Source organism: Sebastes fasciatus, chromosome 11 (genome assembly GCF_043250625.1).
Source record: "Sebastes fasciatus isolate fSebFas1 chromosome 11, fSebFas1.pri, whole genome shotgun sequence".
Lineage (NCBI taxonomy): Eukaryota > Metazoa > Chordata > Actinopteri > Perciformes > Sebastidae > Sebastes > Sebastes fasciatus.
In genome coordinates this window covers 27762327-27780817 of record NC_133805.1, presented here as the reverse complement: position 1 = coordinate 27780817, position 18491 = coordinate 27762327, and the positions used below count along the sequence as shown (strand labels likewise).

At 40.1% G+C, this 18491-nt stretch overlaps 1 protein-coding gene and 1 long non-coding RNA gene across 2 annotated transcripts in view; one reads left to right on the top strand and one right to left on the bottom strand.

Moving 5' to 3' along the window:
- The window catches only part of ak5 (adenylate kinase 5), a 111344-nt gene that overhangs the window by 73646 nt on the left and 19207 nt on the right, over nt 1–18491 (top strand). The window contains exons 9-10 of the mRNA XM_074652020.1: nt 4024–4072; nt 6884–6928. Of these exons, the coding sequence (XP_074508121.1) occupies nt 4024–4072; nt 6884–6928 (94 nt within the window). The remainder of the gene's footprint in view (nt 1–4023; nt 4073–6883; nt 6929–18491) is intronic.
- Nucleotides 1–18491, bottom strand: part of LOC141777599 (uncharacterized) — a 68279-nt gene that overhangs the window by 37972 nt on the left and 11816 nt on the right. The gene's annotated exons all lie outside the window — the stretch shown is intronic.

Here is an 18491-nt window from a genome sequence, read left to right as displayed (position 1 = left end):
CATAATACCTCTCTGTTCTGACTCTTCAAGGTTCTGGAGCACTTAACGGCCACAAGAACGTAAATGCGGGCAATTGAGTAATCATCAATTTCAGCAATTAGTAGTAATGTAAAGGTACAAAAGATTAATTGCAGGGAATAAATTAAAGCTGCAGGACGTCAAATGTGAAATTTGAAAGAATTTGCTCATGGTGAACCAATAGAGAATTATCTCGCTACTCTGCGGACGTCTTTCAGCTCTTTGTTTTGGTTTTACAGTAGAAATGTTCTGATACAATTTTTTCCTTCCCGATACTGATTCTGATATCTGAACTACCAAGTACCAATCCGATACCAGCGTGATAAAAAAACAAAACATATAGTTATTATTAAAACAACCGTTTACTGCTGACCATGTATGGATGTGATACGATGTACTTTTTTAGCTTCAAACAGAATCTCCTGCTTCCCTGTTTGTACTTTCAAATATCTGCTTTATTTTACTGGTTCACTTTCAGCTGCATAGGAGTCGTGTTAAGTTGCTTCTGATGAAAGCAACATTTCCATTTTGCAGCTTCATAATAAAAGCTTTTAAATAACAATATAACGGGGGACTTTTATTGTGAAGAATATAGGAAATGAAATGTTTTTATTACCATTTTACAGCCGCTTCTTTGACCACTAATCACAGCCATCGTTACACACACACTGCTGTAATGGAGACGTAAATCCCTGCCGTGCTGGGCTGATGCGCCGAGTCCTGTATGGAAAAACCCTACAAGACACGGGAACTTGGCTTGTGTCTTGAGGAGTTGTAGCCTTTATCCACCGATGACCGCCTAAACTGTACACACACACTGCACTGCTACGCTCACAGCTAGTTACGGCTGACTTCATCTCACCATAACTCCATCTCACACACACACTTCTTTATTCTCGCTGTCCCTCTCTCTTGACTGCAAACACCGATTCTCGTCAATGTTTAACACACAACCTACGCACTTTGATATTCCTTAAAGGAGTTTGCTACTTGTATGACACATTTCAGTTTAAATTCATCTTAAAAATACACAATTCCCCAATGCTTTGGCCTGGCAGGGAGTCATCTCGGGCCCGGCGGAAACCCTGGTATCAAATCGGTGCATAGACTGGGCGTACTCGCCGATACCCAATCCCGCATTTTGGGCAGTATCGGACGCATTTCTGATACTGGTATCAGAACAACTCTATTTTACAGCCCAAAACTATATTGTTTTGATTCAGTTTCTCATCAGCGTCATTGCAAGCAGCTCTGATAAACCCAATGTTCACATACTGTTCAGCACCAAACAGCAGGCAGACACTGTTAGAGACTAGCCAGTGAATATAGTGGAGCATTTCGCAGCTAACGAGACAGATATTTCCCCCAGGAGTTGGTGGAGAACAGAGCTAAATGAGAGTGAATATTGGACTTCAAATTATCAGGTGGCCAGAGACACGACTCCAAATGAATGCTAATGTGGCTCTGTATTAGCTGGATGTGTAAATAAGCAACAGTTTGCTATCAACTGTTGTATTGTTTTGCTGCCCCCCAAAAAAACACCAATGAATTAATGATATACCTCCCTTTATTAACTTAAAGGATTCCTACTTTTATCTCTATCGTTACTCTGAATATTATCCTCCTCTGCACACACACACACTTCACAAATATCAGCCGTTATCTTTCATTATCATCATTATTAATATCAGCTATGCAGGCTTTTGTCTGTTTCTGGTGTCACCAGACTGTTGGATAATGAGAACTCATGATTTTTTAATGCCAACACTCGAGTTATTCGCAGGTCATTTGTGCCAGAATGATGCAGATGGTGAAAGCTGAGGATAACCATGGAAACCTGCAGCAATCGGACTTTAGGGAGAAATTATTTTTGAAAACGGTCTATCTGAAATAGTTGACGTGCGCTTGAATCAAATGAATCACAATTCCTCTCGAAACAGATTCAACAATGTGTCTTTCAGCCAACGATTTCTGCCCCGGTTTGACATGTGTTCGTAACTGTAGTCATGATTCAGAAAATGAGGTTGCAGAGAGTTTCAGTCGTCCTCCAGGCTCGGTCCATGTGATTCTCTCAAATTCAATTTCATCTTTTTGTCTTTTCTCTCTTTCCCGTTTTTTTTCTGTCAAATACTGTCTCTATTTTTAGCAGTTTCTTTGTGTCTCTTGTCGGGCTGCACAATTATTGCCAAAATGATAATCACGATTATTTTGATCAATATTGATATCACCATTATTTATCACGATTATTCAGAATGCTTTCACTTCCATGCTGTGCTAAATTCCTGCTAAAGTACAAATTAGGGTTTCACGATGTTAGAAAATCAGACACTGCAATATTTTCTTTCTGCTTTATGTATTGCAATATGAAAAAAATACAGGAATATTCACCCTTTTGTTAGTTACATTTTAAAGTTAAATGCATCAATCTAGTGCACTTCAAGAGCAAATTTAGCTGAAGCAAGTTGCTAAATTTGCTCTCTTCCCCTGAGAAACGACAGTTGGTGTAGCTCTATTGTAGCATGGGGGGAAACAAGTAGGGATTATACACAGAGTACAGTTCCAGAGACAGACTAAGATAATGAAAAGGAGAAAAGGTGTTAAAATTTGACAGAAATTGGGAGAAATACGGGAGAATTGTGACCCCGGGAGGAAAGCTGGAGAAAGCAATGAAAGACGGGAGTCTCCCGGGAAAAATGGGAGGGTTGGCAAGTATGTGTGTGGCTGGTTGCTCGACAGTAAGTTGTTTTCACTGGTAGTCCAACGGAGGAATATCCCTCTTGTAAATTTGTAACCACGGCGATAACATGGCGTTGGAGGATTCATTTCTCCCGAGGATACACTGTGTATCCTCGAGAGAAATGAATGCTTTCAAGAGGAAGAAACTCTTAATTTCCTCACGGGTAATACCAAGGAAGACAGCGTCCATTTTCCTGACTTGAAACAGTAAACGGCATGTTGGTTAAAGTTTATAGAGATGATACTCTGACGTCCCGTTCCAACGAAGGCAACATATGGAGCAGCGCTACAGAAAGCTGACAGAAACACTGAAGTAAAGATGATACACCGTCTCATCTAGTTGTATAGGTGTAAACTGGAAGGTTTTTTAATGTTGCAGACCACATTCTTTTGCCAGTAGTTGCAAGTTTCAACTCATCTTGTCATGAATCTTTGGTGTAAAGTTCAAACGCCCCCCAAAAACACCTCAACAGCCCCCTTACAAACATATTGCTTCGGGGTGGATGGGTGTGTGAAAAAAGCAGCAGGCTTTTGCCCAGGAGACCGCTGTTCGTGCACCGTGTGAAACCAGAAGTCAACATTGATCTATTTGTCACGTAACTTCCGTACTTAAGTAATGCCACTTCCGTAGTTATTTTAACCCAAACCACGATCTTTTCCTAAACCTAACCAAGTCGTTTTGTTGCCTAAACCTAACCAAGTTGTGTCCTGTGAAGACGGAAGTTTATTTTAAAAAGACTGTATGAAGATGGATGTATAGAAATGTACAGCAGCGAGGAAACAATAACATAATGTTTGGGTGTCCAAGAGAGCTGCGATTCCTTTCATTATCGATTAATCTGACAGTTGTTTTCTCAATTAATCAGTTCTTTATTTTGTCTATAAAATATCAGACAAGAGTAGAAAATTCACCTCAAAATTTCTGTAAGGGGACATCTTAAAATGTCTTCCTCTGTCAGAACAACAGTCCAAAACCCGAAGAAAGAGAGAGACAAAGAAAATCAGGAAATCCTCACAATTTAGAGATGGGAGCGAGGGAACGTTTGTCATTTTAACACGAACGATGACTGAACAGTTCGTGGATTATTCTCGTGGATATATACTCATGTATTTTTCTTTCAGTCAACTAACCGATCACTTGACTAACTGTTTCAGCCTGAGTGTCCACATAGTTTTGTCTCTTCCTTTATCTCAAGTTCTTGTTCAAATACGCTTTGAATGGGCGATTCTACAAACACAATATAAAACAAATGTTGTCTGTCTTTACAGGTCGAAGAAGAGGAGGAAGACATTGGGTATGCTGAAGGAACCACAGAAAGTGAGTTGATGAAAGGATTCATTGTGAGTGATTGTCTCAGTATAAACAGTGAAAACACCCCCCTGTCCTTCTTCTATAAGCTGCAGGTGACAGAACAACTTATCACCTTTTATTAGCTACTACATATTAGTCCTCCTCTGTCTTCTTCTTCCACCAACCAGCAGTTAACTCCATTCAGCATTTCATCACACACAAATGTGTGGGTGTGTGTGTGTGTGTGTGTGTGTGTGTGGGAGGGAGTGGGTGTGGGTGTGGGTGTGTGTGTGTGTGTGTTTGTGTGTGTGTCTGCATGTTTTCATCAGCGTTTGCTCTGCATCAACAGTATTGATTGGGTAATGGTGGGGGAGGAGGGCTCGTCTGTTGATTCACTGTTGCCAGTTGGACCTGATGTTTATCTCGTCAGCTAGCTGTCGCTACGCTAACATCACCCTGCAGCAGGCAGAGGACAGAGAGGAGGAGGAGGACGAGGAGGACACCTGTATGATTAAAGGAGACCAAACGCGGCGCCTGGGTTAGCTCAGTTGGTAGAGCGGGCGTCCATGTATTAAGGCTTGGTCCCGACCGCGGCGGCCCGGGTTCGAATCCGGCCTGTGGCCCTTTCCGCATCCACTCTCTCTCTCCCCCCTTTCACGACTCTATCCACTGTCCTGTCATAAAAAAAATGCCCCCAAAAAAAAAAAAAAAAAAAAGGAGACCAAACGCTGCGTTTAGTCGGCATGTTGGCTGGCAAATTTGCAAGAGCCATGTTTATAACATGAAATGCATTTTAATACACAGCAACAAACTGTTCGCTCTCCTCCTCACTTAAGCCAAATGGCTCTGATGCTGGGTGTGGTCACTGGTGAAGATGTAGTTTGATTGACACACTTCCAGTCCACATCTTGTATAAGTTCTTTTAGTACAAGAAATTAAAGTACATTACTTTTCGAAAAGCTGCAAAAAGATTAGCCGGGACGAGCTCACACACACATTACTGGTATAATTGTTGTTGTTGCCACTGCAGATTTATCTCATGCTTATTGTGAGAACGCTCCCGGTAATGCCCCCCGTTTAAAGATGTAAATGTCGGCATTCATTTCTTTCAGTGATTGAGGTTGTAGTTGCTCAACAATATAATTATAATAACAATTTATATGAGACCAAATTACACGACTTTAATCTTGGTGATTGCGCTGTCTTCACAAAGCTAAATTCAAGTTACATTAATAATGACAAATGCCATTGCTAAATGATATTCTGCAAGTATAGAGAAGTTATTCAGAGGGAACGCCCCTTTCTAAAACTGAGCCACTGCCTGTTCAAAATGTCTGTGCAGGTCCATGATATACTTAGTATATACCTTAGTGTATAATACTTTATTTAATTTTTGTATATAAATGATTAGGACACAACTTTTGTTTCTTCTAAACCAACTGCTGCTGCTCATCACTTTCAAATATAAACAGAACCAGCAAAACGGACTTCAATTTAGATGAAATTTTGACAATTTTTGCTTTAACCCTTTTCTTTAGCATCGAGTTAAGCATTGTAAGTTAATACTGCAAGTTAGCATGAAGGACAATACATTAAACACTAGACCCTTAATTGACACAGTAGTCAATTGTAGTCACAGTGATACTTCAGTCATTGAAAAGTTGACAAGTCAAACAGTTCACTGTGATAAAGGTCAGTAACAGCAGAAAAAGAAAATTCTTGATTTGGTCATCCTTTTGAAAATAACCTATTTTTTATAAAATATTGTCCTGCACTAAAACAATTTGATGTTAAAAGAATGTTAAGTTAAGGTAACAAAGCGTGCAGGTGAATTAAGGACAAATTAAAACTAGGGATATCAACATTAAGGCGATAATTACGCGTTAACGCAAAATCGTTTTATAGCCATTCATTTCCTTAACTCAGTAACGCAATCGATCTTTCGGAGGTTGTAGTGAGCTCAGTTTTAAAGCTAGAGTGAAGATACTGGTATCACATGAAACTACAAAACCTAAGGAACCATGTCATACTAGCTTGTCATGAAGTAACGCTCTAAACCAAAATTTCGGTGGGGAAAAACTGTCATAGCCTTTTTCAAAGGGGTTCCTTGACCTCTGACCTCCAGATATGTGAATGAAAATGGGTTCTATGGGTACCCACGAGTCTCCCCTTTACAGATATGCCCACTTTATGATAATCACATGCAGTTTGGGGCAAGTCATAGTCAAGTCAGCACACTGACACACTGACAGCTGTTGTTGACTGTTGGGCTTGAGTTTGCCATGTTATGATTTGAGCATATTTCTCATTGTTTTGTGTTGGTAATTGATAAAGCAAGCATATTTGTCCACCCCCATGTTGATAAGATTATTAAATACTTGACAAATCTCCCTTTAAAGTTTTGAGCAGATAAAAAATGTCCAATTAATTTGCGATTAATCACGATTAATCATGTACAATCATGCGATTATTCGCGATTAAATATTTTAATCGATTGACAGCTCTGATTAATACATAGGAATTAATGAGTCATTGGTGACGGGTTATTTATCTTCATTTTACAGGCTTTTATTAGTTAATTTTTCAACTGTAAATATTGTGCTCAGTACATATTATGGGCACAATTCTTTAATGAGTGAATTTAAGGGATCCTATGTTTGTTTATGTTATGTAAATGAAGAGGCTCATTAACATGCATTAAATTCGTAATTTATTCAAAAGAGTAATATGTTAATAATGTCAATACATTTTTACAAATTTACAAAACAGTTTGTCTGTTAAAAGTGTGTGTGTGGATCTGCACCGCATGTTAAACTCTGATTTTCTTTCCTCTGACAGGTTATTGTACAGAACAGAAGAAACCAAAGGTCATCTTCATGATGGGTACGTACATGTAGTCAAACTCACACACCTCAGCACGGGTGGAGCCTACCTCATTAGAAAGAGCTGAAAGCAAGCACACACACACACACACACACACACACACACACACACACACACACACACACACACACACACACACACACACACACACACACACACACACACACACACACACACACACACAGACAGGATAATAATGAGCAGCTGCTGACTGCTGGGCTGGCTGGTAGTTAAACTGGCCTCATTCATGCACACAGACAGAATGGTACCGATCAGTTGATCAGCTGACCTTTATCTACATGTTTCAAGTGAACTAAACTCGGACTGTTGTAGCTCTGATCGCTCGAGGGGAACACATGTTCAGATTAGAGGCTCTCGCTAGATTCAGACAACAGAAGCAAAGTTAATGAAGTAATTAAAAAAAGTTTCAGCATAAACCTTTGCTCCTGTAGAATTTCACGGCTCATTTCAACACTGTTCATCAGCAGAAAACAAGAAGGCACTGATTATTCTTAGGGCTGTGCTCGACCAAAGAAATTCTTAGTTGACTCATACAGTATTGTCGACTAATTGATAAGTTGATTTAATCAGATCTTTGAAGCTGAGTTTCTCCACAAAGAATCACACAAAAGCTCCATTTTAAATCTTTTGTTCACCAGAAATGTGCTCATAAGTTTCTTGGAAATAATTCAGCATTAAAGAAGCATAAAAAACGACTAAACGACTAAAGAAATCTTAGTCGACTAAGACCACAACGACCAATTAGTCGACTGAGAGTGGTCAGTCCTAATTATCATATGAAGAGAACAGAAGTTGAAGATGTAATGTACACCACTACAAGTCCTCATTCAAAACTTCACTTACAAAAGGCATCAAAGTAAGTGTTGAAAACAGTATTTTAGGTGAGTCTTTATTATTGTCATCCTACAGGTTTTGTAGATTTTATGGTGAAAATGTAACTTTAATTTAATTAGTTAGTTTCATTTGAATATGTATATATGTTTATTTATCACATACTACTAATGGGTGTATTTATTATGGACTATTTATCTTCTATTGTTATTTTGAAGATGACTTGTTTTGAGATATTTATTACCTATGGCAGCCTATCAGTTTATTGTTATTTTATTATTATGGTAACCACATGATAAACATTTTGAACCAATGAGGATCCAGCTGGGATCAAAATATAGTCTGTATATATAATATTGTATATTGTATTTGAATAAATAAGTCGGTGTGCAGCTGTTTCCAGCAGTCTTGCACCTTTAAATGATTTGCATATAATTACAATCCTCTGTCAGTTTCGGGGCTATTTCCCTTCTCTGGGATCAGCTGAGGGTAGAGAATGGCCCTGAATCTGGATGATATCTAAAAGAAAAGTGCGTCACCAAGCTGAAACAAGGCTTTTTTTCTGAATTGACATTTACTGTACGGTAGAGTTAGACAAACCATTTATTAATAGAAAGTTAACACAATGTTGATAATTGATTCATCGTGTGGATGGAATATCTTTTGGGTTTTTGGACTGTAGAGCAGACACGACAGGCTATTTGAATGTGTCATCTTATACTCTGGGACATTTTGATGGACATTTTTTAACGATGATTATGACTCGGTAATAAAAAATATTTGTTGTTTGCAGCAATACAATTTAGATTTGATTTTTTTCCGACAACACCAATATTTGATGAGCTTAAAGGTGCTAAATGCGAGATTGTGAGCATTCCTATTGCCTCCGCACAGCTCTCAAAATGGCGACAGCTTAGCCGGTGGCTAGAATTCCAATATGTTGTCTCCATGGCAGGAACGTTCAATCAATATTTGTGAACTAATACCTCCCAAAGCCAGAGATCAGAGAAGTAAGTCTCAAACTTGTGATGTCATAGGGTATAAAGTCTGGAGCTGCTCCATAGTCAATGAATGGGAGACTGATTTTGTTTTCTGTGTTATACCCAAATGCACTTTATTCTATTGTAGTGTACTCAGTTCTGAAACAGAAAATGTTCCCATATACTCAGAACATTCCCCTGGGTGCTCTCAGTGTCATCTAGAACATCTCTCGCTATTCATTGTATATGGAGAAATTCCAGACATTTTGGCGAGGTTTCTCTTTTCTTTCTGAAATGTAGAGAAAATAAAAGTCAAATGCCTCACAGAATTGAAATACACTAACACTACTGCTTCAAAGTTCTGCTCAGGTACAGCAGATGAGCACGTATCCTTATTTATTTCTGCTCTCTGGAGGCAGAGTGCGGTGTATTTTTGTGATCAATTATCATGCTGTGACAGTGAAGCGGTGTGGCTCAGTCTGCTAATTGAAGGCAGGAGAGAGGCAAAGGTTAATGAGAGAACAGGGACACACAGAGTCTCTGTTAACCACCGTTCACTTCACTACCACGGACCAATACTAAAGATATGGTCATTAAAAGATGATTTAATCAGTATTCTCTTTCACACGGCTATGTGTATTGGTGTGTAAACCCCATTTCCATGAAAACCAACATGACAAATCTCCACTGATCTGTACTAACACCAGTTTGTGTGAATGTTTGACAAACAGACGTTGAGTTAGACCAGGAGCTTTCCCTCGGCAGGAGCAGATAATTGGAGGAAAATGCCAACTGCATGTAACAAATGTCACCTCGACTCGCATGTGTCTCCTGAGCAGATTTTATACCATATAATGAAAAGGTTGGCCACATCGGCTTACATGCATGATTTAATTCCGCTTCCAGCAAATTGTGATCATACCTTGAAGAGGAACCACTGCCTATGTAAATATAAACGGCTTTTTCTAAGGTAAAGGAAACACAACATTTCAGGTGATTATACACTAAAGAAAACATACTTATTAATATTATATCCCATTTCTGCTAATAGATCCCCCTAAATGTGACGCACTGGTCCTTTAAACCTTTCACCGCTCACTGTTCAGCCTGCAGGTTGCTAGAAGCAATACGTGAAACAATTCACAGACCGTTAGCACTATGAAAAGTTACATGAATATGAACAACTTATATACGTATATGTAGTAGGCATGGGCGCTGGAAGTAGGGGGGCCATTAGCCCCACTTTACTGCCCTGTTCCACTTTCTTTTTAAGGTCCCACAGTACTGTATCTGCGTAAATGCCCCTACAGTATATTGCAACACGGTAAAAAAAAAAAAAGACGTTTTAATCATTCCGTCCAGACTGGAGGGTGTCAGAAGTATTTTTTACTCTACAGATTTGTTTCGTTTCCACATTTTGCGGAGCAGAGTAGGCTGTGGATCTTTATCCAATCATAATCAACCACTATGTAGCCTAATTCAAATGAATTAAAAATGATCTGACATCCAGCCCGCTACAGTTTCATAATGAGACGAAAATATTTTTACACTTCTCAACCGAGGCGGACTGTCCTCAGTGCAATGGGTTGCGGCGATGTCGGCACCTCGTTTCATTTACCATGCTTATGCTGTGTGACTTTTTGCCATCAGCTTTCAAGACCCTACAACCTTTATGATTAAATCGTTTACTAGAGTACCAAGTTCTTCATAGATCTAGCCTCGTAATTTTGTTCTCAAAGTGCCCAGTTTGATGCTTTTAACTTTAAACATTTTCATAATATGAACCCCTTAATATTGTGTTTTATAGCATTTTCAAATTCTCAAGAGCACTTTCAAAAGTCAAGTTACAAAGTGCTTCGCAACAAAGAACAACTGCAAGGACTAAATTATGTAGTGCAAGTAAAACCAACTTTTCACTCATGATGACTCATCTGGTGGAGCAGGTAGTTTGTGTACCACATGAACTGAATCCTGCCTGGGGGATCAGTTTTGTGTCACCTCATATAGGACAGGTTTTCTTTCCAGCCACATTTGACATGATGCTGACTTTGAAAACACTTGTTTCTAGACTCCCTCACTTATAAATGAAAAGTTAATGTCCCCTCGTCTCCTGCTGTTCTTTTCCAAACCTGCTCTACTGCTGCTGATGCTGCAGCTTCAGGGGGCTGTCTGTCAGACTCTGCTCTTTTATCTGGTGACGAAGAAGTTGCTCAGAGTCACTTGCTGCCCATCTACCTGCCCTCTGAAATGCTGATGATACCGAGTATCAGGGCGCCTTCAAGGAATGAAGTAGTACTACTGAATACTGAATACTGATAATACTGAAAATCTATAAAACATTGTCCATAAATTAAGCAGGCTGTTCTCATACACCGCTCTTAGCTATACCTACGAAACGTAATACACTGTAATTCGTATACATCCCACATCCCAGTATTTAATCCACTTAATCGTGAACCAGGAAGTATAAAGAATCTTAAAATTAATAAAAGTCTATTCAGGAAAAATACTATATAGGCATCTATGTTCTCAAAAGTGTTTTAATTAAAAGTTGGGAGAGAGGGGTTTTAGGTGGTTTGACTTTATGTGGGCTTATCCATCTATAAAAACTGGTGGAAAAGTTGAAGCCGTGTTTTGCAGCGGTGCTTCAGAAAGAAGGCAGAGATGATGCCTGAGGGAAATGCTAATGTGAGGTTTCACTGGTGCCTGAGCTTTCAGTCTTTTTTCATCTTCTCTCCATGTCCCGCTGCTCTCTTCACTTCCATCATCCTCATTTCTGTTTCCTTCCTTTGCAAAAAAATACTATTTTTACATTATCAGTTGTTTTAATAATTTTGTAATGGCAATTTTGCACTTTGGTGGCCCTTGATGAAAACCAAGAATGTCATTAACAAACAGCAACCACCACAGCCCAGTGTTAAAGGATTAAAGGCTGGTGTTTCCTATTGTAAGATAATCAAATGTAAAGATCAAAACCAACAATTGATTAGTCCTTCTCTCAGTACGTTCTGACTTCCCTACATACTCTATGACTCTCAGCCCCAAGTCCATTGGTTCCCACTGAAGACAAAAGTTTCATTTTCTTTTATAGGCTCAGTAACTTCTTAAAACAGCTGAGGTCTAGTTTGTAGTAATCATTAATCAAACAGGAGAAGATTTATTTGGAACTACTTTAAGTACAGTGGAAACCACTTATAGTGATCACGTCTGTTCGAGTCAAATTGATTACTGTAAGTGGACGAATATTATAACCGAATTTTGTTATTGTGCATCATTTCTCATGCATTTCTCTAATTGACATTTGTATATTTATTACATGAATACAAAGTAATGAAACGGACCACTTCGCTTTTTACTCCCTTGCTGCCAATTCTTCTGCCTTTTCCCTCACCAAGGGTGAGGCATTGCTGTTTTTGGCCGGCTCTGCAGTGCAAGCGTGCATGCAGAGCGGCGCCCCTTTGGCTCCTCGTTCTCTCACTTGGTAGCGGCATGGAGGGAGACGGGCGCCGGTCTGCATGTGTGCCGTAGAGCCGGTTGAGGATCGGCAAAGTTTCACCTTGGGGGCATTATGTGACCGGGCATTATCGATCCACTTGACGAGCGTGGCTTCAACCACAGGTGCTTTCCCTGTGCACATTTGTTTTTCATTCAACATTATCATATCATCGATTTTCTTTTTCGCAGGGTTAGGCAGCGCCAGCCTAAGGTAATCAGCAGACGGTCCGCAAGGCAAAGTATCAAGGGAGTAAAGTAAAAAACAAAACAAAAATTCAATTAACATTAGTCTAACGTAGTTTTAAAATGTTTTTCCATATGTTGCATGAAAAGACCCAAAATGAACACCGTAAGAGGACTACTTGATTACTAAAAAGCAAAAAGGGAGCATGGCTCACATACCCCCGCTCACTGCTTGACCCCTGCTAAAGTAGGGCCAAAGGTTTTGCCCTTTTGGAAAGATTTCTAAAATGTTGGTGTGGTGTGACATGCAGCCACTTTCCTAATAAAAGTTTCCACCCCACATTAGGTTAGTTTAGCAGGTTGTCAGCTGTGTGTCTTCCCGGATTAACGATACTCTGTCTGCCCGGATTAACGATAGCGATTGTCCAGCAAACAGTGTGTGTTTGTGCTGCGTTAGCATCTGTGGCTCTGCTGGTAGCTTCGTGCTCACCATTGTCACACACATACAGTCTGTCAGCACGGCGTAACTTTAGCGAGTGTCCGACAGACTGTGTGTGTGTTGTCGTTGGCGTTATAGCTGTGAACGTAGGTGTAGCAGACAGTGTGTGTACACTTTATTTGTCGGTGAATAAATGCTACGAGGCTACTACTACTCCGCTCAAGCGAGCTCTAGACGGGAGCCAACTTCCTGTATCTGTAACGCCAGCTCAGACTCTCTTAAGGTGGGCTCTTAAGGTGGACCAGCTTTTTCTCCTTTAAGTGACGAGTTTTTCTCAGCTTTTTAATTAATTATTAACATTTCTTTTAACCGTTTAACCGATAGTGTTAATCGGTTAAAATGCTTAATGTAGGTTAACGTTTAAATGGTTAATTATTAACATCCCTATGCCTTACACATAAAAGAATGATCCCAGTCACTTCCACACAGTGAGGCATACAGCTTATCAATTAAACACTGGTATCGGATCGGTACTCAGTATCGGCTGATACTCAAAGCCCAGGTTGGAACAGTGCATCCCTATTTATGGTCTAAACAATTATTCAGCTAATCAAATAAAAATGTATGATAAAGACCATTGTTAGTTGCTTCCCTATTAGTTATAGCTGACTTATCTTCTCCTAAGTGAGATTCTTTACCTTTTTATTCCAATAAGTGGATAATAAGGCATGAAGAAATTTAGAAATTCTGGCTCAAAACAACTGACAAGATGGCAATGAACAAACCAGAACACTGTGTCTCTGCAGAAACCAGTGGCTGAAGTCCAGAAATGAAGTCTGTCTTACTACAGTCTGTGTTTATCACTCAAAAATACTTTCTTTTGACATCAGTAAAGAACGTCCTCCAAAGTCCTCGGTCTCTTCTACTTAGTGGAGGGTGACAGTGAAAAGAATAATCTCTTCACAGCAGATTCAATCTGATTGTCAATAATTGAAGCATCTCAGTTAGTGGAGGAAAGAAGCTTGTGTCCTTTGTCATTTGGACTGATTTATCTTTTACATCGAAGTCTTATCTGCTGAGGCTCTGATGGAAAAATAATTATGTAGCAGGAATGGATTCAAAAACTAAATTACCAGAGATATTTTTCCCCCATCTATATGGTCCTCTGCCCTCTTTGCCTCGTTTCGTCTCTGTCTCCGGCTCCATCAACATCTAATGCAATCCATCTGGCTCTTATCAAGGAAAATACTGAAACATAGCTCTTCACACATGGTGGGTTTTTATCAAATCTAAACCTCCGCCTAGTTGAGACTAGTAAGTGGTCAGCAGAGGGTAGACGTCTGCCAATGCTCACCAAATTGTCTGACTTGTAAAGCTGCAGTATAAGTTAAGTTTAGTGGACTAATTGTGACATTCAAGTGACAAGGACGGGTGAAATATGACACCAAGACTTAACTGTTTCGCTCTGAGAAATCACACAGCCATCCACAAGATCCAAGGAGACATCTTTAAATAAATGTATGTGTTTGGATGGTACAACAATGAGCATTTCAAGTTTGAAGACATTCAGGTTCAGACAGGCAAGTGTGAAGATTTGATGGATTTACTGGTTTGAATTTGCATATATAACTGCGTATCATCCGCATAGCAATGAAAATGGAACTCATAATTCTGAATTATTTCACCTAATGATAACATACAGAAGAGACGAAGACCTAGGATGGAGCCTTGAGGTAAACCAGAGTCAAGCAGGTTATTATTATGAAATACATGATGAGAAGGCAAAAGTTTCATTCAAATTTGATGCTTATCCAACATGTTCTCATCCCAACTCGTCACATACCACCACTATGTCACACCCCTTGGCGTCATTTTATTTTTGGCATCAAAAACACTATAGTTACCTTTGGCATCACTTTAGGATTAGGCACAAAACCACTTATTTAGGTTTAGGAAAGAACTATATGGTTGTGCTTAAAACTACTACGTTTGTACAGTGAAAATGACACTGAACGTTCTGAACATGGGACACGAACAAACAGCTGATTGTAACGTGATGCACTGGACACAAACAGCAGTCTCCTGGATGAAAGCCTTGTGTTTGTTGTCTTATCAGATACTGGAGGTGGTGTAATAACAGGCCATGATCAACAGTCTCAAATGCTACTGATATCAAGCAGTAGCAATTAAGAAGTGATGAATCTACATAGAATTATGACTGCAGAGTCTGCAGCTCCCCTCAGATTTACGGAGCTTTATAGGGAGTTTCATGAGCTCGTTGTTTAGCTGTTCGGCCCACGACTTCACTGTTTTGATTCACTCTCACAACTCTAATAGTGTTGTTTTCGGCCAAGCAGGAAGCTATTTTCAGAGAAAAAGCTGTAAAGACCCACTGTACACTACCTGCTCAGCACCAAACAGCTGATAAATAAGGTTAGAGACTATCTGGGGAAAAAAGCAGAGCATTTAGCAACGAAGGAGTTGGATATTTCCTTCAGGAGTTGGTAGAGACCAAAAACAGAGTTAAAAAGAAAGTCAATTTTGGATTTATATTCACTAGGTGGCCAAAGCATGACTCTAAATTACTGATAATGTTGCTCAGTAACTGTTGGATGTGAAAATAAGCGGCTGTTTGCGAACAAGTTCTCCATATAAACTTAAAATAAGTCTGTTGTGTTCACAACTTGTTTCCATTGCCCCCCAAAGTGGCCAAAAAAAATCTGTTATTTCAGGTTTAAGTGCAGCTGTAAAGGTCCCACTTATCCTGAGCACTAAAAATAATCCTGTGTATGTGGTGAATAAGTCATTATAGTGGAGAAGCTGAACATTAACTATATGAAAAGCAACAGCCGTTTTAGTACAGTATAAAACAGCGCAAAGGCTTATAAATACACTTCATCTTGTCTAAAGCTTTTGTCTCTCAAGGCCAGTTAACCTATATTTCAAATGGTCTCAGACAGAGATCTGTCTTTACCCACAGAGCCAGTTTATACAGCAGGTTGGAGTTCGACATTACTAACAAGGAGAGTCCCTAACAAGCTTCTCAGGGCTTTTGCTTCAGCCCTGGTGGGTCATTATCTACTTCCTGGCAGAGGTGTCAAGCAGCAGAGGAATACTTCTAGCGAGGGGGCGTGGGGGCTGGTGAAATATATACAGTTGGTGAACATGTGCTGACTGTACAATGAATGAATTCATAACTGGCCCCTCTGGCGTTTCCTGACTCCACGGTCGTCCCCGGGTGAGTGGAGCCCTGCTCATATCAGTCCTCGCTCTTAGAGGAAATAGTGATAAGGACGTTTGGTTTTGGCAGAGGGCAGCGACACTCGGACTCGAGGAGCATACTGATGAATGTGAAGAACATCCTGAGTTTTATTACTGTGCCCAAGGCTGCTTAAGATAAATCACCACTGTCTGATGCTTCACACAGCTTCATGGCCATGTAATAAAGTTAACCTGCAATAAAACACCTGCAGACCTCACAGCAGACAGACTGCTGAAATATTTTTAAATATTTTAAAGGAAATCTGTAAAAAATGTAATTACTAAATGGTGGATGAAGTGTAGTGCTCCTACACTTGGCACATAAGAGACGTTTCAGTTGGTTGCAATCTGCAACTTCACCACTAGATACCGCCAAATCCTACACACTGGCATTTTAAGATGTAACTTAAAAGGGGAAAATCAGCCATTTAAAAAAAAATAATTATATTATTCTGGAGGCAATATAACATTAAGGAAAAAAAAAAGGAACGGCGAAATCCACTGGAACAGAGAGATCCATGACAAGATTTGGGCAACAGCTAGCAAATTTTTTATCTGTTCAAAATGTACCTTAAAGGGAGATTTGTAAAGTATTTAATATTCTTATCAACATGGGATTGACAAATATGCTTGAAATCAATTAACAACACACAAAAAATTACAAAACCCTCACAGGTACTGCATTTAGCATAAAAAATATGCTCAAATAATAACATGGCAAACTCAAGCCCAACAGACAACAGCAGTGTGTCAGTGTGCTGACTTGACTATGACTTGCCCCAAAACTGCATGTGATTATCATAAAGTGGGCATGTCTGTAAAGGGGAGACTCGTGGGTACCCATAGAACCCATTTTCATTCACATATCTGGAGGTCAGAGGTCAAGGGACCCCTTTGAAATTGGCCATGCCAGTTTTTCCTTGCCAAAATTTTGCGTAGGTTTGGAGCGTTATTTAGCCTCTTTCGCAACGAGCTAGTATGACATAGCTTTAAAACTGAGCCTGGTACAACCTCTGGAAGATCAATTGCATTAATGTGTTAACCCTCCTGTTACCTTCAAATTTACTAACATCTTTTATCCTTGGGGTCAATTTGACCCCAGCAATTTAAACCTCCAGAAAAGGATTATAATTAAAATTGTTACCCAAGTTTATGTGTCAGGTACTTTATGTTTGTTGTTGACTACCTAAATAGCCCTTTGAATAAAACAACCTCCCTTTGTCTTGTTGTAGTCCAAGGCCATTTGTGGTTTTCTGTCTTCTCTGTTGCTCAGGACAGCATCTTTGTGTATGGTGCTCATCAGCAGGACATTTTTCCCTTTCTTGGGGCAATAGGAAACGACAGTAGCTCTGTCAGTGAAGGCAAACATTGAAAATGTTACCTTCCTGTTCTTCATCACAAGCAGCTCAGAGGGAAGCTCCGGCTTGTTTTTTCTCACTGTCCCCAACATGGTAACCTTCCTTTTCAGCAGTTCTTCACCCAGGGCGTACGATGTAAAAAAAATATCACATGTAATGTTATGACCATTCAGTCCTTCAGCCATGTCAAGTACCACCCTCATGCCCTGATTTTTTTCAGGTGCTTCCCCAGGGGATTTACCAGTGTACACCTGCATAATCCAGGCATTGCTGGACTGTGCATCACATGCTGCCCATATTTTGATACCGTATTTGGCCGATTTGCTCGGCATGTATTGTCTGAAGGGACAGCGCCCACGAAATGCAACCAGACATTCAACCACAGTCACCTGGGGGCCTGGATTGTAAAGAAAGGGTAATCGCTGAACCCACGTGTCCCATACATCCCGTATTGCTGCGAGTTTGTCACGCTCTCGTCGGCCCTGCCTTGTTTCTCTGTCATGAAAGCGTATGACACGGGAGAAAACATGCAATGTGTTTAGAGACATGGTGGCTGGAAATATTGCCCTTCCAGTGTCAGCAGCCCAAAGGCTTGCTGTTGCTTCGCCTTTTGACTTGTACACTCCTGCCAAAATGAGCAACCCAATGTAGGCTTGCAAGAGGGTCACATCCAAGTCTTTCCAACTGTCCCCATACACGCGCCTCCCCTCTAAATTTGTCATCTCAAGCATATCCTTTGCGATTGATGGTGTTATGAAGAGCTCAAATGCTGATTTTATGTCTTGGACATGGCTGACAGCGTATCTGGTGGGGCCTGGAACCATTTTGATGACATTAGCAGCACTAAGTCTACCCTGTTGTTCAAGTGGGGAGAAGGACCATAATAACTTTCCATTTTTGGAAGGTAGTGTGTTTGCTGGTGGCTGAGAGACAACAGGAGGGTCAACACTGAGGGTCTCATTCTCATCAGAGGAGGATGCCTCATAATCAGGGTC